This window comes from Lonchura striata, chromosome 5 (genome assembly GCF_046129695.1).
Source record: "Lonchura striata isolate bLonStr1 chromosome 5, bLonStr1.mat, whole genome shotgun sequence".
Taxonomy (NCBI): Eukaryota; Metazoa; Chordata; class Aves; order Passeriformes; family Estrildidae; genus Lonchura; species Lonchura striata.
Window position 1 is genome coordinate 56,552,823 of NC_134607.1, and position 26,817 is coordinate 56,579,639.

Below are 26,817 nucleotides of genomic sequence, written 5' to 3' on the forward strand. Positions count from 1 at the left end.
CTCAATGCACAGTCTCCACATATCAGTGTTTCCTCCTATGCTTTTAATCCCACAGCTGAGTAGTTTGGTGTAACAATTGATATTTTGAAATGGATAGGAAATTGCTTTTTTAAAAAATGTAAGTATAATGGTGTATACTGTGCATAAACCCTATTGACTTCCATTGTTTCTCTTGTTTCAGGACCTACTTGGTAGCAAGACAACAAGTATAACAGAAATGTTGGTGCATCCATTCTGTGGAAGGAATGTGACCTACCTGGGAATGACAAAACCAAAGTGCTTGATAAATCACAGCTCAGCTTTCAACAAATGGGAAATGGGGAAAAAAAAGTGTGAAATGAAACAAAACTGAAATAACAAGACAAAATTAGTCAGGAAGATGGAGAATTCATCAAGGGCCATCTCTGATTAGATAAACAAAGACTTCAAGAGAGAAATTCGAACTTTTGGTGATGTTCTTGTAGGGACTACATTTCACTTAGTGTAAAGAAAATTTGGTTATATTCCATAATAGAACACTTGTTTGGGGAACCTCGGTGTTTTTTTCTGAAAAGCATTGGTATAACTTAAATTAAAGGTGTCAGCTAAACTTAGTGAATCAGTGATGTTGATATCTCCTAAAATCTTGCATCTGAAAATACGTCAATGCTGATACCACTAGAGATAGCTACTTTCTTTGGATTTCAAATCCTTTGTCAGCTAAGGCATTAGAGAGAGTATGTAAAGAAAATACATTGTTTTTAAAAAAGATGTGGGCATGTCAGTAGCATTTCCACTTTAGTTGTTGAAAGACCTGAGAGCTTCTGATATATATAGTCCTCTCTCTGCTTCTGATTTGTAGGGTTAGACAACATAAACAACATACCAAATGGTGCTGTGAAGTACACCAGCTGTCAATCCACCTTGCTTGGCTTTCAGAGACTTGTTCCAGCAGTCTGCAGTGCATGTACCTGTTTGTAGTTGAAACATAATCAAAGTTTGTGAACTTCAGCATTGTGGGAAGCAATGACTCTGAAGATGAACTAATTTATTTCCCTATCTGTAAACTGATTTTGTCCCTGATTTGAAAGGAAAATGGTTTCTAATAGTATTTTTTTAGAATTAGTTTCTGAAATGTTGATACTGTGCTTATTGGCCTTCCACCCTCTTTAAATGTGCAATATCTCCTAATTTGTTATTATGCCACATGTGATACATAGCTAGGAAAATCATCTACCCCTCAGTTGTGTTTGGGTTCTTCTTGGGATTCAAGAGATGTGTGCAGATTCATTTACAGGTCCTACAAGTCAATATATCAAACGATTTCTATTCCTTTGGAGCATTATAAGCATATCATATGAGTGATACACATATAAAACATGTATTTAATACAGGTCTACAGTATCTAGTGAGAACTTTGGAAGATTCTGTTGATCAAACAAGTGTGGTTATCCATGATAGCACACCAATTACTGCTGCTACTTACTGACTGAAGTTCCTATTTTGCTAGCCTCAAGCTTTCTGCTGAGATGGAGATATTTCTCTTTCCCTGATTCTGAAGCTGCTGCCTAGTTGTGTTCCTACTAGGAGTTTTTATGCTTTCCTGTAGAAATAAAAACTACTGTTTGAACATATAAATGTTCTGTTCAGGGTTATGCTTGAGCTACCCAGAATGTTTCTTGAATGATGTTCAGGACCTCAGCAGCAAATAGCTGTACAGAGAAATATCATGTCTGACTTGCTACTCACTTGAGAATATGCTCTGAATGTGGCTGGACTTGGCAAGAAAGAAGTTGATGAATGTTGGCACTGTTTGCTGTAGTTTCCTTGGATCTTCAGGAGCCTTACTGAATCTGCTGAAAACCTTTAATGCATTTCTTGCCTGGAACCAGAGAGTGGCACTCTTGCAAGTTCTGCCTTGATAGTATGGGATGTGGAGTAGGAATTAATCTTTGAAAGAATGGATTGTGGACAGGACATCACTTGATGTAGGGCAAGCCATAGTTTTGGAACTATATCTGTTATACTGGTGCACTTTTCTTCCCATTCCTACCTGAAATCACTGATAAGCGAGATAACTCACTCTTTGCCCTGAGTCATCCTTCTTTCCTGTAAAAGCCCAACATTTTTATTCTTTAGTTTACATGATTGACTAATACAGATTTTGAGAAGCTCATTAAGTGTAAAATTATTCTGCATCTCCGAAGTCCTCATATGTAGATGTGTTAAAACACAAGATAATAATTTGCTATAGCAAATCTTAAGTGACCTTACTAGTTGGTCGTTGGTGTTCATGAAGTGCATTCCAAAATCTATATAACATGTTCAGTGTTAACTCTGAGTTAACTGAGTAACAAATCAGAGTAATACTGAATATCTTTTTGAGAAATGTTATGGTTTTGAGTGTTCTTCAAGGGAACTTGAGTCCTTATTGTTAAGGACATCTTCAACTACTGCAAAAGTATCTTACACTTTAAATTCCTTTGTGATACTTAAACATGTTCCAGAGGACTTGCTGTTTGACTGTGAGATGCCATCTGCTCAAGTCAACTGTAGTGTATTTGCAGAACATATCTCACATGTAGCATAGCAGTGCTGAACTTTAAACTGAAAAATGGATCTTGATTTGTTTGGGGATGTACTCAGAAGACTTTCAGGTCTGAGCACTTGGTGGCTCTTTGAGTAACATCATGTGAGTATGAGGAATATATGCTTTTAACCTAAACATTTTCATCTGCTATATATTTTTCTCAGGTTATTTAGTATGACAGCTAGTTTTGTACTCTTGTCATTAACACAGGACAGTCAGGAAAAAAGTTAAATTTATTTTTGTTGGACTTGCACACTGAAACTTTTGGTTATGGTAGTACAAGCAAAGACCTTAGTTCAACATACTGGTGAGCTTGAGCTTAGATTCTTTGTCTTAAGTCTTGTCTTAATTCACATCTCCCATATTCTTCTAATTTTTTACTTCTTGGTGTTTAGAAACTCTTCTTTTTGTTTGAGATACATTTTATGTACTTGTTTTTGTGCTTAGCATTGCTTTCTGTGTACAATGTGAAATCTGACTTTTCAATCTGAAAAAACTGGGACAGGTAAGGAATGTGGGACTGAGTTGAGGAATAATCTGGGGCAGAGGACAGTGCACTGTAGTCTGCAAGACCTAGCTAAAATAGTACATTTATAGCATGAATAGAGCAGTCTTTCTAGGTAACTCTGAGGATACTTGTATTCTTTTGAGATTAAAATATACAGTGTTAGATATGTGTTTGGGGAATTACCTGTAGGGAGGGAGAGACCAAATTTCAAACTGGTACATAAGCATGGCAAGAATACTTGTCATTAATTGCATTGAAATCTGTCTCTTCACTAAAAATGAACCATGTAAACTTTGAGTGGTATGATGATGTTACTGTCTTGAACTTAGTGGACTACTGAAACTACATTTGTATTTTAATTTCTTACCTCAGAAATACTTAAATGTACTGAAGATATTTAAGTATATTTAAGTACCCAGACCTGTATCAGAAATATATAAAAAGTGCATGCTTTCATTCTTCTTACACTAAGCTCTTGATAACGAAATTATAGCACAATGTGTTGGCTGTCATGTTGTAGCTGCTTGGTAATGTTACCAAATTGACTAGGTAGATGGGTTAGAATGTGGTTGTTACCCAATCAATATGTCTATAAATAGAAGAATTCCATGAAAATATGCAACAAGCAAAGCTTACCTTTACCAAAGAGCTGAGTATGCCTCTATAATGAGGGTGGCTGTAGTAATCAGATCAGTATAATAAAGAAATTTTTGCATTAAAACATAGTGATTAATGGTTTTCAAAGGTGTAGTTTCTTATATGAATTTGTTTTAATGCTGTTTGTTATGTTTAGCCATATCCAGAAGATCCAGCAGTGTACAAACCACTCTCCCAGGAAGAGCTGCAGAGGATAAAAAATGAAAAGAAACAGAAACAAAATGAGAGGAAACAGAAGATATCAGAGAATCGCAAACATTTGGCCAGTGTACGGGTTGTACAAAAGAACCTTGTCTTCGTGGTAGGGCTATCTCAGCGCCTAGCAGATCCAGAGGTGAGCAGTTCACACTTTCAGATCTCGCTCTTTACTTGCTGCCATGAAACATTGGAATACCCTTGTGTTTCCTTGAAGGATATGTGTTGAGAAGGTTCACTGCTGTATCAGACCTCACTTCTTAAGGGAACTTCACTTCCTGCTCCATAATAACCTCAATAAGTCCTTGTCTCTGTTTTAGGGAGTAAAACATCTGCTCTGTAATTTAGTTGGGTTTTTTTTGGGGGGCGGGGGGTGTGGGAGAGGGAGTTGTTCTTTGTTTAATAATGGGAGCTTGGTTTTAAGCTAAAAATAAGCATAAAGACTTTTCAGGTACTTATTTTCCTAGGTTGGATCTGATGGCACTATACAGCTATGTTGTGAATCACCAATTCTAAAATGGGAGCTTGGTTGGATTACAAAGAACTGATATACAGTATCACACAAACCTGTAGCGACAGAAGAAAAAAGCTAACACTTGGAAGTATATACTTCCAAGAACCATAAGATTTATGTCCTTGGGAAAAAGCTAATAAGAGGAAGACTCTTTTTCTAAAGTTAGCCTACTACTCTGCATCATCAAAATGAAAGTTTTCATTTGAAAAAAACTGATTATATTTAAAAGGCTTTATTTTCTTTCATCATCAGTCATAGGTGCAGGTGGCCAATGGAGTAAATGCTAATGCATAAAATATCTTGAATTAGAATATGGATAACACAGATGTCTTCAAAATTACAGTGCCAGATTAAGTTCACTGTATCAGACTAAATTATCTGGAGAAGTCTCAAACAGAAGTGGCTGTGATATATCAGAGTATGGTCTGTATTTTGGTAGACAAGTAAAGAACAAATGTAAAAAGCTGCTTTTAGTGAAGGAGAAAAAAAGGAAGGATAAGAAGGGAAAAGATCAAGTTAAAACTGATCTGGTATATAACACTTCAGTAAGTACTGAAATATAACAACAAGTATTTGCAAGTAACTGTCAGCACTGGCTTGGGGCTATTTATCATTGAAAAATGCAATATGAATTCATTATTGAAATTTAATTTCTTTGGCCAGATGGAGGATTTGTAATTAAGAGAAATAGTAGTAAATACAGTTGAATTTTTTTTCACCTCAGATAATTTTATGCTGAATACTTGAAGTAACTAGGAAAGATTTATTTGGGGGGTGGGGATGTGCTGGACTAGCTGTACTGGTAGCAGTATTCTCAATGACATACCAGAAAATAGGGTGTACTTGCTGAATGTTGCATATAGCATAAGGTGACTTGATCTTCAAGAAACCTGGCGTAAGAGAGATGAGCTGAAAAAAGTATACAATATATTCAAGTTTTCCACTTAAGCAGTCAAAAAACTTCTTCATAAATTGAGATTATTTGGAATGGGAGCTTGGCTGCTATGAGCTGTTTCTGGAAATAGGTCTGTGGATCATAATGGAGTAGAGCATGTCTTCTTGACATGCTCTTAGGAGAATTATGAAGGCTATGCTGTCATACTGTACCAGGAGTATAATCTGTAATATGCTTAGGTAAAAGGGAAGTTTCTTTAGGATTGTCATTCTCTTCTGGAGTGATGTCTTCAGGGTGGGTGTACTATGTTTCAAGAGGGTGTAGACCAAATGAATAGCAGTCACAAGAGAGCAGTGAATGATTGATTATCTATACAACATACTCTGTTGCTCTTTGGGATGTTCCAAGTGTAATGCTGTTCCTGAAGGCATCGATTCTCGCTTGGGAAGGGAGAGCAGTAGTTTAGTTCTTGGGTCAGTACAGTTCACCTACACTATCCAATGCTAATATGAAGATGGAGATGAAGATGGAGCAGAGGAAACAAATCTTCCTTTATAACCTCTCAAGTTATTATCTAGAACTAGAAATGACCTTATTTTGTCTAGCTTCAGCCTGAGTAGTTAGTACTTCTGTACCTTCTTCTGTCACAGAAATGGGAAAAAAAGGCATTTGGTATAAATGTGTCAAACATGCTGCCAGTTTCATTGGCACACAGGTAATGGTTGTGCAGCAGAATTGCTTAATAGGCTGGTGATGTTCTCTTTTTGCACAGGGTCCCTAAATGATGTGTTAGTGCTAACTGATTCCAGGAAGGGCAAGATGAGTGTTTTTTTCCTTTACAGATGTGATAATCACTCATTCATTTCAACATAATACTGATTCTGAAATGTTTTTTCTTGTCCCTGGAAATTTTCTTTTATTGTCTTCCTTTACTTAGTCTGGTCTTTGGAAAACTTGATATTTAGAGCTGATTGGTTTACTCCCTTTTTCTTTGGAGTGTGGGACATGGCAGTCAGGATTCAGCATTTTGTACCTAGTAATTAACACAGCTGAATGCAAGCTTAAGGTGTATGGTTATTGGGAAATGAGAATGAATGTGATTTTTGTTTTTTAAATCAAATTATAAAACGGGTATATCCAGGAATATCTTATGCTGAATGGGATAAATTTTGCCAGGATGGGATTTGGGTAATCAGAGTACTGAAAGAATTTTTTTAAATACAGCATGAAATGTGGGGTATTTGTCAATAAAGTTCTACAGTGACAACGTGCTTTGTATTGCAAGTAACTGTGTTTTTATGTGGGAAAACAAATCTAAATCTTTGTGCTCTTCTTTTAGGAGAGATCTGGCTTTTATTAGTTAAAGGTTTTAGCTGTTTATTCACAGAAGAATAAATACACCTCTATATGAATTATAAGCATACCACTTGAACTTTCTTTTCTTTTAGGTTTTGAAACGACCAGAATATTTTGGGAAGTTTGGTAAAATACATAAAGTTGTCATTAATAACAGCACATCATATGCAGGCTCACAGGTAAGTCAGAGGTCTTCGTAATTTTTTTAAATTCCTTTAGGGAATACATGTGTGTGGAGTGATTCTAGGGCTCCCTGTTTCTGATTAAGCAATAGTTAAGAGTGTAAAAAGAAAAAAAGGCTTTGCAACAATCAAATTACTGTAAAGTTACTGGAGCATTTTCCAACCAGACTCTAGAAGTTGGATACAAAATGCAATGTAGAAAGATTGAAAATTGGGAGACAGGACGAGAAACGTTAAAGAAGCAGCACTACGGCATTTAGTCAATAATCTGCATTTGGGGATAATATGTCTTTTAACTATTTTTAGAACATTAATGCAACATACTGATGGCATTTCCTCTTTTCTTTGGTCTTCATGCATCACATATAAGTTTTTATGGCTTCTGCCTTTTTTGTCAGTTTCTTGTTAAAAACATCAAGTCCTGCATATACCAGTTTATGAAGTGAGTGGCTAAAAAGTTGACTTAATGATCAGATCTGTCTGGGGAAAGAAAAACAAGTAAATAATGTGTGTTTTCTTCCTAGGGTCCCAGTGCCAGTGCATATGTAACCTACATCCGGTCAGAAGATGCCCTCAGAGCCATACAGTGTGTCAATAATGTGGTGGTAGACGGCAGAACACTTAAGGTGGTAATATTTATGTATTCTTGCATATGTATTCTAAAACATTAATATCAGGGATTAGCATACAGTTTTGTTTGTATGGATATGCTTGTATTGCTGAACAACAATTGACTTCTTTTCCGGGTATTAATTTCAAAATGGAAGTTCAGTGAGCATCCAGCAGGTAGTGTTTTGGTGGGTTAGCAGGTAACTTCTTAAAACAAAGTTTGAGATAAACCCGTGTACCTCCTCCCCATGCTCATAGTGGTATTTTTTTTGTTGTATAGCGTAATAGTAGAGTGTGAAAACCCACTGTTTGCTTTTACAGAACATTTCTGTAGTCTGTACACCACACCTCTCAAAAGCTCCCTGGGAAATCAGTCACCTTTTGGTGTCTGTGTAAACAGGTATTCAGGCTGATTTGGCCAAATTGGTGGCTATAGAAAATCTATTTACTATTCATTTCCTGACCCTGCTACATGTCTCCTTATGATTATGCAAATATTAATGAGGCTCTTACTTAGGCATTTATTTAAGTTGGATGAAAATAAAAATTCATCCTAATTATCTAATCCTCAAGAATATATTTCTCTTACAAATGGACTTTTTATTCCATCTGCATCAAAAATGCATTATGATAGAATTTCAAATCTTGAGGTAATTTTTTTAGATATAACTTCATCTTATATTATTAAAGGCATTTTTAACCTCCAGTACTTTTTTTTTTTTCCTTCAGGCATCATTAGGTACAACAAAATATTGCAGTTATTTTCTAAAAAATATGCAGTGTCCAAAACCAGACTGCATGTATCTACATGAGCTAGGTGATGAAGCAGCCAGTTTCACAAAAGAAGAAATGCAGGTAAGTGTAGTGCATGGAAAACACATGAAATGTGCCACGTATGTCTTAGTATTTATGATTTAACCTAATATGTGTAATGTGTTTGCTGAATGTTAGGGCAGCAATGAATTTTGAAATCCAAAAGGTGATTAACCAGTTCTGGATATTGCAAAGAGCAGTTAGTTCAATTTTTTTCATTGCATGCTGTTCTAAAGTCTGGAAGTCCAGTGAGCGTTCATGAGGCAAAAAGATGAAGATAAACTCTTAACCAGGAATTCAAATAACCTGAGCTAACTGCTTTGCCTTTTTTCATAATAAAGTAAGGTAGTGTCATTATAGATTTCTGTGAATGAAGTTTGTTCAGATCTGGGTTTTATTGTAAAATTGGTGTGTGTGTGGAGAGTTATCATGGATTGACTCTTGTTCTGTGACTGACCATGCTGTCTGAATCCAGGTAACCCTCCTACCCTGTGAAGCATTTAGAAATCATTTGCAAATAAAACATTGAGGGTTACTATAATGGTGCATAAAAAAATGATGCTGGGGGTTTTTTACTGTTTCAACATCAAAATGCTTATTGTCTAGGGTAGGGAACCAAGTAAATGGATAGCTTTACTGTCTCAAATGTGGTGCATTCTGAAGTCTTTTGGTGTGTTTCCATCCTCCTACATGAGGTGTGGTAAAGCTGTTAAACTCAAGATGCCAGCCTTGCATCCATGCTGTCATTTTTGCATGTGGTCTGTCCATGAGCAGAGGGTCCCCACTCTTAATGCCAGCACAAATTTTGTTCTAGTAGAATTTTTTGTGTTAGACTGATGTAAGCTGGAGAACAATGTCCATATATATTAAATACTTTCCACAAATTATTTCTGAAGATTTCAGCAGATAATTGCAATAGAAGGAGAAATTCAAGGACAAAGCAGGCCACCTTCCCTGTATGTTTTCCTGTATTTCTCCCACCACCTAGATTTGTTACATATACATGTTTGAGGGTATGTTCTCATCTAGTCTCTTCAGTTTTTTTATAGACCTGTCAGCCATGATTTTATTTAATCCATTTTGAACCTGTCGATACTTTAGTCTTTTGTGGCAGCAAGCCACAGAAATTCACTAGCTGTTTGTGAAGTGCTTTCTTTTGCCTGTGTTAAACTGCAAACTAGTTAGTTTAGTCAAGTGTCCCTTGATCTTAGCTTTGTAGTGCTTGCTGAAAGCAAAACTCCTTATTCACCTTACTCATTGTGTTTGTGATATGGCAAAACTTGATCTATTCTCTCCCAGCTTTCTCTCCAAATCTTAGTTTCTGGTCTTTTAGACTTCTTTTTAAAGCAGTTGCTCCATTTATGCAGTGTCTGTTGCCATTCTCTGTATTTTCTAGCTGTGTCCTCCTTGAGATGGACAGTTCAGATGCATGATGTGTGGCAAGCCAAGTTTAATTTATCAGTTTTCAGTCTTTTATGTGTAGTGTGATACATGCTTTTTAAATTTTGTGTTCATTTATTTGAAGTGGCCTTCTTAGTGATGCCCAGCACATCTTTTGTGGCTAGTGCATAATCAACTAACAGTTTCAGAGGTTTGTTGCAGTAACCTCATCATCTTCTTTCCTGAGCTGTAACAGCCAGTTCACAGATCAGGAGTGCGTTACTATGGTCTAGACTGCTTTTCCCTTCTTGTGTCGTCTGACACGTCCTCGGTGAAGCTTATTTGCCATCATTTGCTTGCTTGCCACTTTCTCTGGGGTTCCTTTGGAGCTCCTCATTATCAGTGTGGCAGTTTATTACCCAAAAGGCTTGATACTGTCAGCAAAGAACTTTCTCATGCATGCTGATGGTGCATAGAACTGATGCCAGTCATCAGTCCTCATTGCTTGCTTCTGCACCCTAAGACTTATATTTAGAGCCATCTTCAATTCACACTCTCTTCTGTGGCAGATTAATAAATAATTAGTGTAAAACCTTATCAAAAAGTTGTTCTTTTAAAGTTTTGTGGAGCCTCTCTATTTATGCTCACTGACTCTGTGAAGAATTCATGTTAGTGAAGCACGGTTTCCCTTTATGAAAGATGGATTCAATCCCAGTGGCTTGTGTTTATCCATGAACTTCTATGGATGGAGGTTTACTTAGCAGCCTGTAGTTCACAGAATCTTTCCTATAGCCCTTTTTGTAGAAGTCAATGACAAACTGTCGATTCTCTGGCTTGACTGCTAGTTAAAATTGATAGACTATGTATCTGGGTCAGGATTTAATTTTCATCTGTGAGTTTCTTCAGAAGTCTTCAGGATTTTACATCATCTTGGTGACTTACATGAATATTTCTTCCCTGTTCCTTGTTATTTTGCTTAAACTTCTTTTGAATTTCATATTGCTTTCTTAAAAGTAATTGGAAATTACACACCTGCTAAGTACATTGTTCTTTTGGTGTGCCAGCTTTCCTGCATTTGTGTGTCAGTGAATTTCCAGGTCCATTTAATGAGATTGAATGTTCATTATTTCAGGTTTTGACTCTGTAATTAAAAAAAAACAAATCAATGGATGAATTTGTATTCTAGGTTAAATAATTAATAGATCTGAATATAGTGGCAAACTAAAAAGAATTGGTAGAATTCCAGGAAGTCTAGGAAAGTGAAGTTGGGAATTTGAGGTGGGTTGGAAATGCCAAGTTTGGTCTCTGGGTTGTCCATTATAAATAAAATACAGCTACTGCAAGCTTCTATAGAGGATTTTAATCTCTTTTCTTTCTTGTGTTTGTGTGGCAAGTGAATGAACTTAAGACTGACCTCTGATGTACCTGGCCATGATATTCAGTCTTTAGTCACTGAAGCAATTGGAGAGATCCAGAGAGGTTTCTTCTTAGTCAGCTGTTTAATGTTTGCAAATTGTTAATTGTGCATATCTGTGCATCAACCTAGTTGCTACAGTCATAGTAGATGGTGAAAGAAGCATTTCCAGGGTGCAGAATATCTCAAGGTTTGCATTTAGGTGAGCCATACTGTAGAACCACACTTTTTCCTACTATAGGTAGCAGCTTGGGTGTGGACACTGACAAAGTAGATAAGATGATGCATACATCAGATGTTTCAATTCTTCTTGAGAGGTATATAAGTTGACTACATAAGAACACATTTAGGATCAATCAGTAGTATGATTACTGATAGGATCAATCAGTAATAATGGAGAACTGGAGGATTAAGTAGCAAAAGAATGGACTCATTGATAGGGTTTGACCTGAAGTATTCCAGTGAGATACACAGTTGTCCTTCTACAGGCACCCATAAGGGAATGTAGTTCATCAACAGTACTATTTTTTTTTCTTCTATATTGTGTATTCATGCTTAATTTTCAAAAAAAAAAAAAAAACCTCACCAAGTTCTATTTTTCTTTTAGGTTATAAAATTTTTCTAGGGGTGTGTCCACATTGCCTGTGCATGGATTCCATTCTTGTTCCAACAAAATAGCATGGAATTAATTAATGTTAAAAAGAGTTAAATTTTATATGTACAAGTAGTGTGAGAGCTTCTAAATCAATATTGAAGATGTGATAGATAATAACTTTGGTGTTTCAGATTTAAGATTCAGAGGACCTGACCATAAATCTTGGCACTTGTTTCCTTTGCTAGGAGACATCTTCTAGTATCTGGAAACAGTAGAGAAAAGCTATTGACAACTTCAAATTCACTGTTGTATTTTGTATCTTGATTCAACTATAACAATACTTAACTTGGAAGTAGTAATTCTTAGTTTGGATGGAGTGTTGTAACAACCTACAAAAACCACAAATGCTCATCTTGAATTTCAGATGTTACTTTAAGTGTTGGGAGTAGGAGTAGATCTTGCTGGTTTTGTTTTTATATTAAGCCACAGAATGTTATCTGCGAGCTAAACTGAAAAAAACTCTCTTCCTACACTTAAAAGATTCTAGTACTCTGGAGTTGAATTGGACCTCCACAATTTCTGAAAGCAAGAAATTAATTTATTCAATTAGCTGAAACAATATTTAAATATTTCAGTTATTAAAAAGAATGATTTATCAGTTACTGCTTAGAATATGCTGCTTATCATGTCATACACCTCAGCTGTTTTTTTGAGCCAATATAAAATTACTTTCATTTTGGAAGAACTTTTTATTTCAGAGGAACTCTTTGTTCCTTCCTATCTTCTGAAAAGCTTAGAATAGTTGAAATATGAAATGCAAGACTGCCTTAGAGATGTCTCTGTTTGTGATTTCTGTTGTATATTTGTGAATCTCTTGATTAAAACTGTGGAGGAAGTTCTAATAAGGTTGTAGGTGCTTTTTTGCATTAGAAGTATCAAAAAATTATAAATAGGTACATCCAAGTGATTTCTAGGCAAGCTTTAGAGCCATTGAGATCACATCTATGCTGAGAGAGAAGCACTGTTTTGAGTTTGACAGGAGTGAGCTGATAAGTTGTAAAGGCTAAACTACTAAGTTTTGGGCTACATATATATGGGCATATTATATATATATTAAAAAAATTATAACTATAAATATATATATATTATACCAGTATTCATTCATTGTGAGTTTCTCTTTCATTAGGCGGGTAAGCACCAGGAATATGAACAGAAACTACTGCAAGAATTATACAAACTAAACCCCAACTTTCTCCAATTATCTACGGGTACAGTTGACAAGAACAAGAACAAAGTGACAGCACTGCAGAGGTACGATGCGTAAGTACTGATGCTGGACTGCCTGGTTATTCTTTCTGGTTATTCCAAAGAAGATTTTTATTCCTGTTTGCTCCCCTAAATTGCCTACTGTTTTTAGTAGCTATTATGTGATAAAATCTGATTTTTTTTTTCTCCTGTGGAGAGACATATTGTTTAGGAGTGATATTCTCCAATTTAGTGTTCCCTCTGAAGCCGCTCCATATTCCTCCCCCTTACCCTCCCCTGTACCAGGCAGGAGAGGAGATTTGGAGGCACAGAAGGTAAAGATCAGAACAAATTACTGGAAACAACAGTGAGATAAGAAAACAGTACCACCACTAATACAAATGACTGAGGGTACATGAAACAGTCCAACGATTCACAAGTGATTGCTTACCCCACAGAAGCCCCCAGCAGTAGTGACCACTTCCTCTGCTAGGCTATGCTGACCCATAAGAGAGCCTTTCCCCAGAAAATTAGTTAGGGTGGTATGGAATTGATTGTCCTAGTCATGCCCCTTCCTGGCTACTGCAAAAATTAACCCTATCCTGGCCAGAACCAGGACACGTGCACCACTGTTCTAAAACAGAGTGTGTGTCTTAGGAAAGAAACATGTTTCTGCATTTGGATCAGTAGTTCAGAAGAATGTATTCTGAAAGAAGACCCTGTATTTTATATTTGCAAACCAAATGCATTTGTTCAAGACCAGATGTCTACTTCCTTGGTATGGTATCATTATGAATGCAGTCTGTATTTTTATAACTGAGATACCTTATAACCTTAATATGTTTTTTAACATTATAATTTATAGTGCAGTCCATATATTTTTTGCTATGTTGTAACTGCAGATATAACTTATGGCTTGCTAAAATAATGTTCTGTTTATGTAGTTTGTTCAGTAAGTTGTGGAGAGATTTCTGTCTATATGAGTATACAGTTACACAAAGATAAATGAAATTCTGAGGAAATTATTCATTCAAATGTCATATGTAAGATAAAGAAATAAAAACTGTTGACAAGTTTTTCCACTCCTTTTTGTAGGAGTTTGATAAAGGAGATGGGCAGAGCGGAATGTGAAAGTTAGATTGCACTTCATATGAACCTTGGCCTTGTATTCAGGGTTTGTATTGTGTGCCAGTTCATGCACTACTGAATTTTTTAGACAATACTTTGCCAGTGGCAGCATCACTGCACGGCAATCTAAGCAAGACAGTGGGTACTGCATCTAAAATACTATCAATGGGTCTTGAATGAGCAGAATACCATTCTGACAACTGGTATTCCAGCTAGTATACTGGAACTATTTTCTTTAATTTCTGGAGGCAGTTTCATTTGCACTTTGACTGCAAGTGTTCAGGGCTTCCAGAGGGATCTTTTTTCTTAAGGACAGAGCTGCTTCTTATTTCTCAGGCACTGGTTCAATATTGACTTCAAAGGTAAAGTGCAGCAAGCAATATACCACTTCTTGAACTTGCGTATTGGTTATTTTATGTTTGAAATCTGAAATAATTTTAATTTGAAACCTGATTAGATCCCAGCAAAATAAATTACACCACTGTGGGAAGAATGCACTGTCTGAAACTGCAACTAACTTTTATGACTTTAGGAAGCAATTAGGAGTTGGCGCTTAGCTTGTCTGTGGTGCTAACATACAGCACTTAAAGAAAAAAATGGCATGTTACTCTAAAGGCAGCAAGTGGTAATTTCTGGAGGTAATTTCTCTTGTCAGTTGAACAACATAATCACAGCTTGGACTCTGTTCTTTGCTAATGCCTGGATACCACCTTTAGCATTGCAAAGTCAATTTTCTGCAGCTGGGGTTTGAACATATTTTGTCGGAGCTTTTGCACTGATGAATGCACATTGTTCTTTCACAGTTTCTACCAAACTGGGTTCTTGTAGGATTGTTGTTGTAGGATTCGTTGATATGATATTCATATTTCTAGCGGTTTGTCACAGCCTCTGACAGCTCCAAAGTGGTTGTTTTTCTGGGGAGCAGAATTTCTGCTTCATAACAGAATGGAATAGAAGCTGAGTTGTAAGGAGTGGATACTTAATTATAAATATCCAGTAGTAGAAAAGAGTTTGTTAAACTCTGATAAGTGTTTTTTACAATTGTTTTAATTTGAAAGGTCCTACTTGCAGACCTTTTCTTCCTGCTGAAGACAACTGTTAAAATCCCCTAGGGACAGACTGTGTACTTATCTCCTGCTATGTTACTTGATAGTCATGGTGTCTGTGTTCTCTTAAAATTTGAGATATATTCCACATTTAAAACAGATCAAACTTTTCAATTTTCTTAGTGGCATTTTTCTGAAGAATTAAATGAATATTTTCTTATGCTACAAGAAGAACCAATTATTAAACACATGCTGGTCTTTTACAGAACAGACCTTCAGAGACATGCAGCCTGAACTTAACTAAAACAAAAAAAAAAAAAACCCACATGCACAAAACCCTCCACTTCAAAACACACACCAGTTTGTTTCTCTTTCCCTTTTTCCTTGGATGAAAGACTCACTTTTAACTGGCATTTTAAAGTTTTAAAGTTTGTTTTAGTACAGAGATGGCTTTGCACTGCAGTGAACATAAATTTGAATATTTAAGTAAAATCTAGATTATCAAAATTGTCAATCAATTTATTTTAATTTTTGTACTATGAGATTGTTAAATGGCAGGTATTCTGCTGCTTTCACTTCATTCCCTGATGTTCTGTATCTGATCAACTCACTAACTCTTAGTCCAAATGTGAGCAAAGCCAAGATGAGGTCTGTAGATCAGATCAAGGTACTCATCTATGTACATATTGTATATGTAGTTAAGAAAAGATGGATACAGAATAGCAAATCTTAAAATACTGAGATTTGAGGGGAGCTATTATTACTAATGTTATCTGAATAGAAGTAAGGAAGTATTTGTGTTGCTATAAGCAATTACTGAAATTTCCAGATTCTGACTGTGAAATTAGTAAATTGACTTAAAGATGTAAATGGACCATGTAATAGGAATATACTAATGTAAGGGAGCATCAGGAAGGATATATATGTTAAGTGGTTTTTTTCATGAAAGCTGCTTTCTTATGAAGATAGGACTTGGACACTAAAACCAGCTCCTTATAGAAGCAAATAAAAAGCTACAGGTAACGTAGAAGAACTTGAGAACACAAAAAAAGATCTTATATAATAAGATGGCAGCGTTGACAGGCAATACTGTATTTGAATACTTTTGGTTATAGACTATATTCCATTTTGCTTAAATTTGTACAGAATGTAACTATTTACTTTGGGCTTTGAGTCCTCTCTTGAACTTTTTCAGTTCTAATGTGCACTCTAAAATTAAATTGAATATTGCTTTATAAAAAGGGAAGTAATTATGACTTTAAACTAGAAATGAAGGGAGCAGTAACTTGAACAGTGTATTTGCCTGGCTGGTCTCATGGTCTGTTAGTAAAGCTGTGGACTCCTCTGTAGGTGTAAAACATAAAACTTCATCTGTTGTGGCCAGGCTTGATAGGACCTGGAATATAAAACATATATTAAAAAAATAATTACTTAGCTCATGACTTACAGAACTTAAAAGTTATGGGCTAAAGCAAGTAATTCTAAATGAGGTATGCAGAAGTCTGGACACTTGAACTATTCATGGCATTTTTAATTTTTATTTACATTTTTTTCCTCTCCTTCAAATGGGCAAGTTTGGACTTTAGGATTGGCAAAGCAGCTATCTATTCAGGAAAGAAAACAGAATTCCCTCTGGTTTTCTCTCTACCCTACCTATCCCACTAATTTTTTTATGTCGTCACCTTTTAAAAGCTGAAAAATAATATCCAGATAAATCTATTCTTACAGATTGTCTGGCACAAAGATTTATTTCCCCAGTGGTTACAATTTTTAAAACACTTTCTTCATAACTTGAACTCTTCTATTTTTTTTTTTATTTTACTCTTGCCTTTTTCCAGACCCAACAGTAATAACAAAGATGCCTGGCCATCATTACAGAGTTCAAGTAAATCGGCCAACGGTTTAACAATGGAACACAGGAAAACGCCTCCTATATTAGAAAATGGCACAGACCCAGAACACATGACTCCAGATGGTGCAGACTCAGATTTCGGGTAATTGTGCTGCCTTTTGTACTTCAGATAGCTTGCTTTCTCTCTCACTGATTGGTGTGGAGGGAATGATTCTTCAGTCTCTCTGATTGGAGAGCTGGATACAAATCCTGATCAGGTCATAAAAAGCTGGGCTTAGTGTAGCCCATGTTAAAAAGACTGATTGGCACACTGTGCAGGAGAATCCTAACATAAAGTTAGTAAGTGACAGTACAGGTAATGGCTGAGGAGAACGGAATAACCAGGGGATCAACAGCTTGTACAGCTGCACAGTCCCAGTCAGAGCTGAGCCCTTCCTTTTTTTCTGTACAGAAGCTTCCACAAAAGTAGCATGCTATTTGGTGCACATCAGGAGGCTTGTCACTTGGAAAAGCTTCAGTAAAATGTTAGGGCTAAAATATCTGTCATTTCCTTCCAGTGCTGTGTTGCAGAAACACAGCACAGAGGAAAGGGTTCCTCAGTTACCACTCAGAGGGACAACAGAGGCAGCAGGTTGAACTGAGTCTTCTTTGTGTAGAGGAAGTAACTCATCTGGTTACAATAATCTCTTATTACCAACCAACATTTTTTTATTTTTTGATGCTCTTCTTGAGTAGAACTGGTGTCCTCTTCCACCTTATGCATCACTAGAAGTTACAGTCTTAGTCTATAGTCATGCTGGTTTGTTTCTTCTGGACCCCTTTAGGTAATAAACATTAGGTTTCTTCAGAGGTTGGATGGGAAAAAAAACAAGGTAAACCCTTATGTTTCAAGTAGTGGTGCTGCTGATCAGGTAGCCCGTCTTCATTTTAAATCAATATTGAACCAATGCATTAAAATGGAGAGTGTTGTTCTAAGTGGTACCTTCTTGTTAGGCTAAATAGCAGTCCCACTGAGGAGCGATCAGAGAGCCTGTGAATTGCATCGCAGTAGTGATGTGCAGTTCTTTTTTTTTCTGAACAGAATGTGTTTAATGTAAATAAAAATATTGTAGTCAATAGATAATGAGCCTTATTCATTTTGGAGGGCTGGAAGTCTATCTTGCAGATAAAGGCTCCTTAGGCAGGTTCAAGTATAATAGATATTTTCATCATTTAGATTGTGAGTAAAAGTTGTCTTACTCACAGCTTTTTAAGCTGCAGTATGGTGAATGTTAGCTCTGTAGGAAAAGAATTTGACTGGAATATCAGCTCTTCAGTCGGAATTGATTGTGTAATGAAGAGTCTACAGCAGACTTCTGTGCTATAAGAATTTAGAAATTAGTAACCAAAAGCAGTGTGTTTCAAATTATTCATGCTGTTGGATCACCAGGTAGAGAATATTTGTAAATCTTCACTGGAGTTACTCAGTGATTTTTCTTTTATAGTCATAAGTATCTTGGCTTAATTTATCTGTTTGAGATACTAACTCAAATCAGTGCTCTTTTTTCACAAAAAAAAAGTATTGATGATTACTCTTACACCGTTTATTTTAGAATGGAAAATTCTGGGTTTCGATTACTCATTTTGGAGTGAGGGGAAAAATTACAAGTGGAAGAAATGAATAGTTGACCTTACTAGATGGCTGTATGCAGTAATTAAAGTTTGCAGCAACAAGGGCTGTTTGAATACAAGCTGTATCTAGAATCTGAAGTCTGCACCCAGTTAAAAGAAATTGTTACGTATATTTTTCAACATCCTGACTGTAATTTAACTTGCATCATGTTGTGGCCTCTTAGTGGAACTGAAATTCATGTTCTTACTTCTGATGCTTGCTTGTAGAATCTGTGTATTGGCCTGTGCAGCATGATGCTTGTGCATCTTTTCTCATGGGTAAATGAAAATAAGAGTACCTTGAAGTTCCAAAGCAAAGATTTTAGTATGAACTTCAATAATATCATTTAATTAGTGCGGTATTTAGCATTATTGAGGCAACTCACAGATGCCTATAAGAATCTTGAATAATTTCAGCCAAGTCACCATAATTTGCAGTGAATGGCTTTCTGAAGTGGTTTTCTGCTGTATCTTATATTATCCTCGTTTTTGGCAGTTTTTTATACTATGTTTTTTCCCCTTCTGTCATCTCAAACCTCAGTCTTAAAGGCTGGTGGGAAGCTTAACTTGCCACCAAGACCAAATCGTTAAATTTAATGTTTTATCTCTCCCAGATTTATTTAGGATTTGTATGGAAACTGAAAATCAGTGTGTTTGGAAAATAGATATTTTCCAGTTTCTTTAGAGTAGTATCACAGATGGAACTAACTATTACAATATACTGTCGTAGTATAGAGTTCTAGGGTTTTGTGTGGCTTAGAGCTGCTATGAACATGTTCAATACTCTCCTTAAGGCAGTCAGCAAGCAGGATGGAGAGTGGTGAAAAGAAGTATTACAGTATATGACAAATGTTTGGAATGCTTATGATTAAAAAAGCACTCTCATAAAAAATAAGTGGACTTTTTTCCTTCTTAATTCATACTTTTTAATTTTTGTCTTAATTTTAAGGCTTTTCTTCCACTACAAAAGCAAATGTTGATTTTTCATGTTAAACACTTGAGTTCCTTACTGTCTTTTTCCCTCCTGCTTTTGCAGCCCTATTGATAAACCTTCCGATTCACTCAGTATAGGAAATGGTGACAGCTCTCAACAGGTAAGACAAAAAGATAAGTGCTCTGAAAGTAACAAGTGGGTTTGAGGACTTAGTGCAACTCGCATTTGGAGAAGCAAGTTTTTTCTGAAGTGTAGCATAATTGGGCATTGTAATGGGCTGTCCCAGGAGGTGGTGTAGTCTCTGGAGGTGTTTAAGAAAAGATGGAAGTGGCACTTAGTGCTATGGTCTAGTTGACAAGGTGGTGTTTAGTTATAGGTTGGACTCAATGATTCCAATGATCTTTTCCCACTCTAGTTGGTTCTGTGATAATTTTAAACAATTGAAAAATGCTATTGCTAAGTTGATTTTTTTGTTTGACCTTGTGCTGAGCTATAGATTAACAAAACTATTTGTGGCCAGGAGCTTTGAGGAAACTTTTCATCTGAGTTAGTGAAGAATAGAAGAATATTTAATATATAAACTCATGTCCTAATTTTTCTCTTTCTCTCCTGTTTGTAGATAACAAACAGTGACACACCTTCACCACCACCTGGTTTAACAAAACCCAATCCAGTTATACCCATCAGTTCATCTAATCACAGTGCAAGGTCTCCTTTTGAAGGGGCTGTAACAGAATCACAGTCACTCTTCTCTGACAACTTCCGGCACCCTAACCCCATCCCTAGTGGGCTTCCTCCATTCCCCAGCTCTCCACAGACTTCAAGTGACTGGCCCACAGCACCAGAACCACAGAGCCTTTTCACGTCAGGTACATCCACAGGTTACATGGTTGGGTGTTGCTTGCTTTTGCGGTTGCTTAAAACTTGTACAGAGTTGTACAGAGCTTAAAACTCTGTAGAACCTCAGACTCTAAGACTTGTTTCATACTGTGTTTTCCCACCTTACAAATGGTTAAAATTTGTCACTTAACTGCAGATGAATTGCACTGACTTAAGGGTTTCTTCTTAAATAAACTTTGAAGAGCTTTCAAGCTGCATGATTAAATTATCAGAGTACTTATTTTAGTTTTTCCTAGCAACATGCATAGGATGTGACATGTATGCTTTAATATTTAGTGTTACAGGTTTTTGAAAGGGGGAAAATACATGATATCAATATATTTTGATGTGATACTCTGTAATTCTAATATCAGAAGCTGTTGTGTAAAATTCAGAATCTTCTTAGTATCCTGCATAGTTATCTGAAGCTGTCTCATCTTTCTCTTTGAGGTGAGATTCTGTAAATTCAGACATGTTAAATTTCATCAGCTGAAAGATGATCAAAGATGATGAGTACCTGTATTTTTCAGGTACTCTCCTATGAAATACCTTGTCATATGCACAAAACATTGTTTTAGTTGTAATGGTATAGTCTTGGAAATGGTTAACAGTATTTAAGAGCTCACGGATAACTCTGAGGGAATTGTTAGAAAATTAAATGAAACAGTATCAGTAAAAAAATTGAATGTAAATAATATTACATAGTTTACTTAATGATTAGTCATCTTTTGATGTTCATCTTGCTTCTGGATATCTTAATTCTGTTTGTAAACAATACTTATTACCAAGGAAATTCCTTTCTGCTAAGGCGCTTGGTGCACCAGTTTTGTGAGGATTAAGTAGCAGTGAGAGATAAGTTCCAGGTAGTAAGGATCATAGTTAATATAAACTGTATGTTTGTGGTTTAAATAACCACAGGACAAGTGGTTTAAACAATGAAAGGACAAGTTCTTGTTGGTCTAGCAACTCTTTATCTATCTTCATGGATTTTAGAGTGAAAATAGAAGTGTCAATTTCTTCTCTGAGAGGATACTGAACCTTCTTACAGCAGCAGATCAGGTCCCTACCAGCAGAGGGAGTTAATGGTGCAAGTGATGCTACCCTGTACTTAGCAGGTTGCTTGACCACAATTTTGAGGAAAAATAATGTTGAAGATAGACCAGAAGTCAATGAACTTGAATAGTTAACACAATCATGAAAAGCAGTAATAACTGAAAATTAAGACAAATTCTGATAACTTTTTTTGCAATACTGCCTCAAAATATTTAACAGTATCTTGTAATGCAGTTCTTTTTTGTTTTATCATTGTCTCCTTAAGAATTTGTCTTGTTTCTCTTCATAATGGTAGACAGTAGGGGATTTTTTGTGGGTCTTGTTTATTGGTTTTGTTTTTTGAACTACTGCTCTGAGGTTCTTCCTTTTGAGAGGGCACATCCTGCTTATCTTTTTCGCACAGTATTTTAATAGTGAAAGCAAAATATTGAACTGAGTAACAACCTTATTTATGCTCTGCTTGTTCACACTTCCATTAAGTAGTATGGGGTATAGAAGGTTCTAAGCAAGTGGTCATTGGTCTTTCTACTTGGGACTATTCCTGAAAATACTTTCTGTATAAGGTTTTTCCATAGTTCAAGAACAGTGCAGCTGTGCAGTAAAAGTGTTATTTCCTACTTCTAGCACTTCACCTTTAGTAGAAGTCTATGACAGTTTGATCTGAAAATGGCATTCTAAGCTGATGAATAAGGTGTCATTGGGGAACATATGAAGTAGTATTATATAGAAGATAAAAGACCACAGATACACAGGCTGAAGCTTTTATATGGAAAAATTATTTCTAATTCTTGTTCTAAATCCTGTTCCTTTCTTCTCCAACAGAAACTATACCAGTATCCTCCTCCACAGACTGGCAAGCAGCTTTTGGGTTTGGTTCCTCCAAACAGCAAGAGGACGACTTAGGGTTTGATCCCTTTGACATCACCCGCAAAGCCTTAGCAGACCTGATTGAGAAGGAACTGTCAGTCCAAGACCAACCTTCCCTTTCACCCACATCTCTTCAGAACCCTACCCCACACACTACAACTGCCAAAGGGCCAGGTTCTGGATTCCTGCATCCTGCTGCACCCACGAATGCCAACTCTCTCAGTAGCACCTTTCCAGTCATGCCACAGAGGTTTCCACAGTTTCAACAGCATCGAGCAGTTTACAACTCCTTCAGTTTTCCAGGCCAAGCGGCTCGCTATCCTTGGATGGCCTTCCCACGCAATAGCATCATGCACTTGAACCACACAGCAAATCCCACCTCAAATAGTAATTTCTTGGACTTGAATCTCCCACCACAACACAGCACAGGTCTGGGAGGGATCCCTATATCAGGTAGGTGAATAGGGACAGCGGTGAATATTAATTAATTCATGCTCTCAGCTTCTCTGAGTCAGAAAAGGTTAAGGAAATAGCCAGAAACGAGCAGTAGACTGTTACCTCTTGACTGTCATACTAGGTTATGAACAGAGGGAGGAATATTGTTTTAAATAGATCCTTTTTTTTAAAAAAAAGTAACTGGATATTTAGCCTTGTAAATGTTGAGCTTTATAAGGAAGGTGGAGTATTATGTGCCCGATTAATTTTGTGCCAAAGCAGATTGGTATTTTGGCTCTTCAGTCTTGCCAGACTGGCATCACTTAAGAATAGGCCCTGGAAGTGCATTGTGACTTTCACGTTGATATGCAGGTGTTGACCAGAGTCCTTAAAGTCGTGTGAAACATTGTAATGATGGTAATTTGTGCCATATATCTTGGCTGGGTCGTTTCCTCTTGTGCATAACCAAATGGCTACACAGTAAAGCATTCAGTACTGTTCATTTCTGTACTTCAGATGGCCTTAATATTATGCTAATCTTCACTAAATGGATGCTTGCAATGTGTATAAGAGGATTCATTCTCATTCTGTGGGTTGTGATGTAGGAGAAAAATAAATGTGCAGTCAGGCCAGTTTAGGCTGCCCTGAGTGGATTAATAGGCACTTGCATCAAACATTTGCAGCTAAGGAGCTAATTGTCACAATAATTGTCTTGATTAAAAATTTACTTCTGGGGTTTGAAGTTCTTCCACACTTTCAATTTAGCTTGTCCCAGACAAATTTGCTTCTTTTAACAGGGGAAAAATTGTATTACATGAATAATGAACTGCAGGTAGAAAGCCTGTTAGCTCTTTGTAGCCTTAAGGTGGAGAAAACTGCTCCTTGAGATGTTGCCAGCATTGTTTTATTTTCATAGGTTTTAGAAGTACTAGCTTTACTATAAGAACGTGACCTAGGAAAATGTTAGTGGATTTTTTTTGGTGCTCTAGTACAAGAACTGGTTTTGGCTGCTACTTGGCTGTATTTTGTCCTCTTTGAAGGCTTGTTCCAGCTACTTTACTGTTGAAGGGTCTTAGGCTGATTCAAGTATAAACATGGTCCATACTGCAAGTGGAGGTAGTTCAAAACTCTGTACACTGGCAATAGCAAAGTTTTAAACCAAAAATGACTGATATTGGTTGCACAAAAAAAAAATGTTTCTGGCATGGAGCATCCATGGCTGCACTGTTGCTCCCTTTCCCCTAAACTACATGCAGCTTTCAGAAAAACAACAGGACATCACTCTTCACTCTTACCACTCAGTTGTAAAAACTTCTACTTTGAGGGGTCAGTAACAAGACTTTTATGACCTGGGGGACCATAAAAATCCTGTAGTGTTGAAAAAGATCTGTTCAGGTTGATTCTGGGTTTGCAAAAGCATTGCATTATTTTAATTTTAGTTAGCAGTTTGAAAGTATAACTTTTTGTGTTTGTAGGAGACTTGTAGATTTTTTTTTTTAAATTTCTGAAGAGCAGGTTGTATGGTGCTGGCTGTGCATAGCCCAGGCCGTGCGCTTCCCCCATATGTTTTAAGGTAACAGAATGGATATTTAAGGATGTCCTTTTTTTGTATGCAACTGCTACAACCTATTAATCTAAAAATATTTTTGGCAAATATTGTGCTAAAACCAAAATAAACATCTGCTGTAGTAACCATGGAAAGTTCCTTTATGTTGGTTTTCATCTCTTGTTATAGAAAATATTGCTAATGTGCTGGCTGACAATTAGATAGCAGTTGCTGCAGTGCAAGCACTCAGCTGATATATGTCAGCTTTGATATATCTTGAAAAAAGAATATTTTGCACAAGGATAGATGACTCCTTTTTCCTGCTGCCAGAAGTCAGCTGAAGTCTCAGTTCTGGTTTAGTTTGCTGGGTTATGGGTTTGTATTGTTTGTATTTATTTTAGTGCTCTAACTGCTTCAGAAGTACAAATAATTTGGAAGTCTGGTGAGGACCTCATGGTTCTTTTCTTGTGTGCTGACTTAATAGTTTCCAGTTTATTATCATTTTTTAATCTGCATCTAGACTACAGGCCTCTCAATCCCTTTTATATTCTGTTCGAAAAAATAATCTATCAGTAGCAAGTATTTAATTACAGAATTGTCCAAGTTTCCTCATGTAATTTACAGATACATCTATCTGGTGGGGTTGGGAAAAGAAAGTGGTGTCCAAGTACAGAGAACTCATGTGTATAAGACTTTAGCATACCCTAGCTGACCTACTAGAAAGGCAGTACATATCATAACAGCTATTTGGCAGTATGGAACAGTTAGTTGTAGTAGACCTGTCCTTTCTCTTGGCTTTTTTTAGTCCATATTAGGGTGTTCAGTCAACATTGCCAACTTGGCTGGTTTAGATATAACAGGAAAAGAAACTAAGTGCAGGTGAAACTTCACATTCTGTCTTGTAGCAGAGACCCTCTACTGCTGTAAAAGCTGTATGTTTCTTAAGGTGTTTGTTCAGTTTTTTACAGGATTATAAATTCCTAAAGTAGCTCATACTGGACTAGTTACTGGTAAAAAAAATAAATGGTGGGAACAGGCACACTACTCTTTATCTGCCTGCTCTATTTAATCAGCTCTTTTGAAGCTTTTTATTTATGTCAAAATAAGCAGATCTAGTAACTTCTATACATTCACATGTTAGTATAGTATTTTCTAGGCTTTCTAAATCTGAAAGAGGTGTATTTGTGGTATGGAAGCTTGTATTAAGAAAATGGTATCTTTTAAACTGCTGTTTCCACTTTAGACATTATTACTCACATGAATTTGAAATGCTCATGTGTGACATGTTAAATGTAATTTGCTGAAACGGCCTTTTGTTTATTTGAGAATCAGAGCTGTGCTGTATTCATAAACTCACAGCTTCAGGCAGGTCTGCTCTGTGATGTGTACCAAATTTAAATGGAGGAACAAGGGCATGATCTAAGTTTCTTTTTTTTTTTTAATTAAGCTCTCACTTAAAAATAATTTCTATGTGGAATTTGTTTGCTCATTTGTCAGAGGAAGTAGTTAATTATTAACTAATTCTGCTGTTTCCAGTGAAATGACACAATGACACATGATTGATTTCATAGACCTATTATGCGTGCACTTGAAATGTGTCATATTCATCAGGCATACATTTGTCCTCAACCCATATTTAAATGAACTTTCTGATTTATTTGTTCCCAGAGTAACTTTTTTTTTTCTTCCCCCACTGTATCATTTTTCAAATTGTAGCAGATGTTTCATGTTGTCATTTTCAGGGACAATTTAAGCTTATTGCTGCTCTCTGGTGTGGGATTGATTAGATGGTTTACTGTGAAGTTATAAATGTGTAACTGTGCTTCAGGAGACAAGTCCAGTGACTTCTTCATGGACAGTGTGATTCTTGCTACAAAGCAGTTTACTCTAGATTGTACGCAAACTATCCTGAGAATATTGGCCAGCAGCTATGCTTTGTCCTGCAGATGATGCCAAGGGAAAGACTGATTTACTGACAGCAGTGTGGGTGGGTGTATGCCTTTATTTTTATTTTACTATAGGATAACGGGAAGCTCTATGTAATTTGATAGCTACCATCATCTTAGCTGCCCTACTGCCTGGTGATGTGTTCAAAAATAATAGGTACTGTATGGGATCATAGACTAAGGTAGGATTCAGATTAACAGTGTGTTTTGAAGCTGATGCTTACAAAATGAGATGTATGCTTATTAATTTGAAAATATAAATATATGGTTCTATTTATTGAATTTACTGAGTGGTTTGTAGTAATTGATTTTGCTACATAGAAGTACACTAACAAACTCACAGAGTCAAAAGTATTAGGAAAAAGCTGAAAATGGTTAGTCCATTTTCCCCATCAGTTCTACACAAGATGAAGTACTTGACATTTTGAAACACTAGCTATTACTTCATTTATTAATGTCATAATTACCCTGAATGTAAAACTTAATTGTAAGCTTTCTCTAGACCATAATAATGAGGTAGGTCAAGCTGTTCCAAGACTACTCCTTAAA

At 36.4% G+C, this 26,817-nt stretch overlaps 1 protein-coding gene across 5 annotated transcripts in view; it reads left to right on the forward strand.

The window, feature by feature from the left end:
• CNOT4 (CCR4-NOT transcription complex subunit 4) overlaps positions 1 to 26,817 on the forward strand; it is a 76,869-nt gene that overhangs the window by 37,113 nt on the left and 12,939 nt on the right. For 3 of the 5 annotated variants that reach the window (XM_021552874.3, XM_021552875.3, XM_021552877.3), the window contains exons 3-11: positions 3,871 to 4,068; positions 6,787 to 6,873; positions 7,401 to 7,502; positions 8,215 to 8,340; positions 12,874 to 12,998; positions 16,945 to 17,100; positions 19,645 to 19,702; positions 20,162 to 20,411; positions 22,297 to 22,794. In XM_021552874.3, coding sequence (XP_021408549.1) covers positions 3,871 to 4,068; positions 6,787 to 6,873; positions 7,401 to 7,502; positions 8,215 to 8,340; positions 12,874 to 12,998; positions 16,945 to 17,100; positions 19,645 to 19,702; positions 20,162 to 20,411; positions 22,297 to 22,794 — 1,600 coding nt within the window. The remainder of the gene's footprint in view (positions 1 to 3,870; positions 4,069 to 6,786; positions 6,874 to 7,400; positions 7,503 to 8,214; positions 8,341 to 12,873; positions 12,999 to 16,944; positions 17,101 to 19,644; positions 19,703 to 20,161; positions 20,412 to 22,296; positions 22,795 to 26,817) is intronic. The other 2 variants (XM_021552876.3, XM_021552878.3) reach the window with 1 other exon arrangement.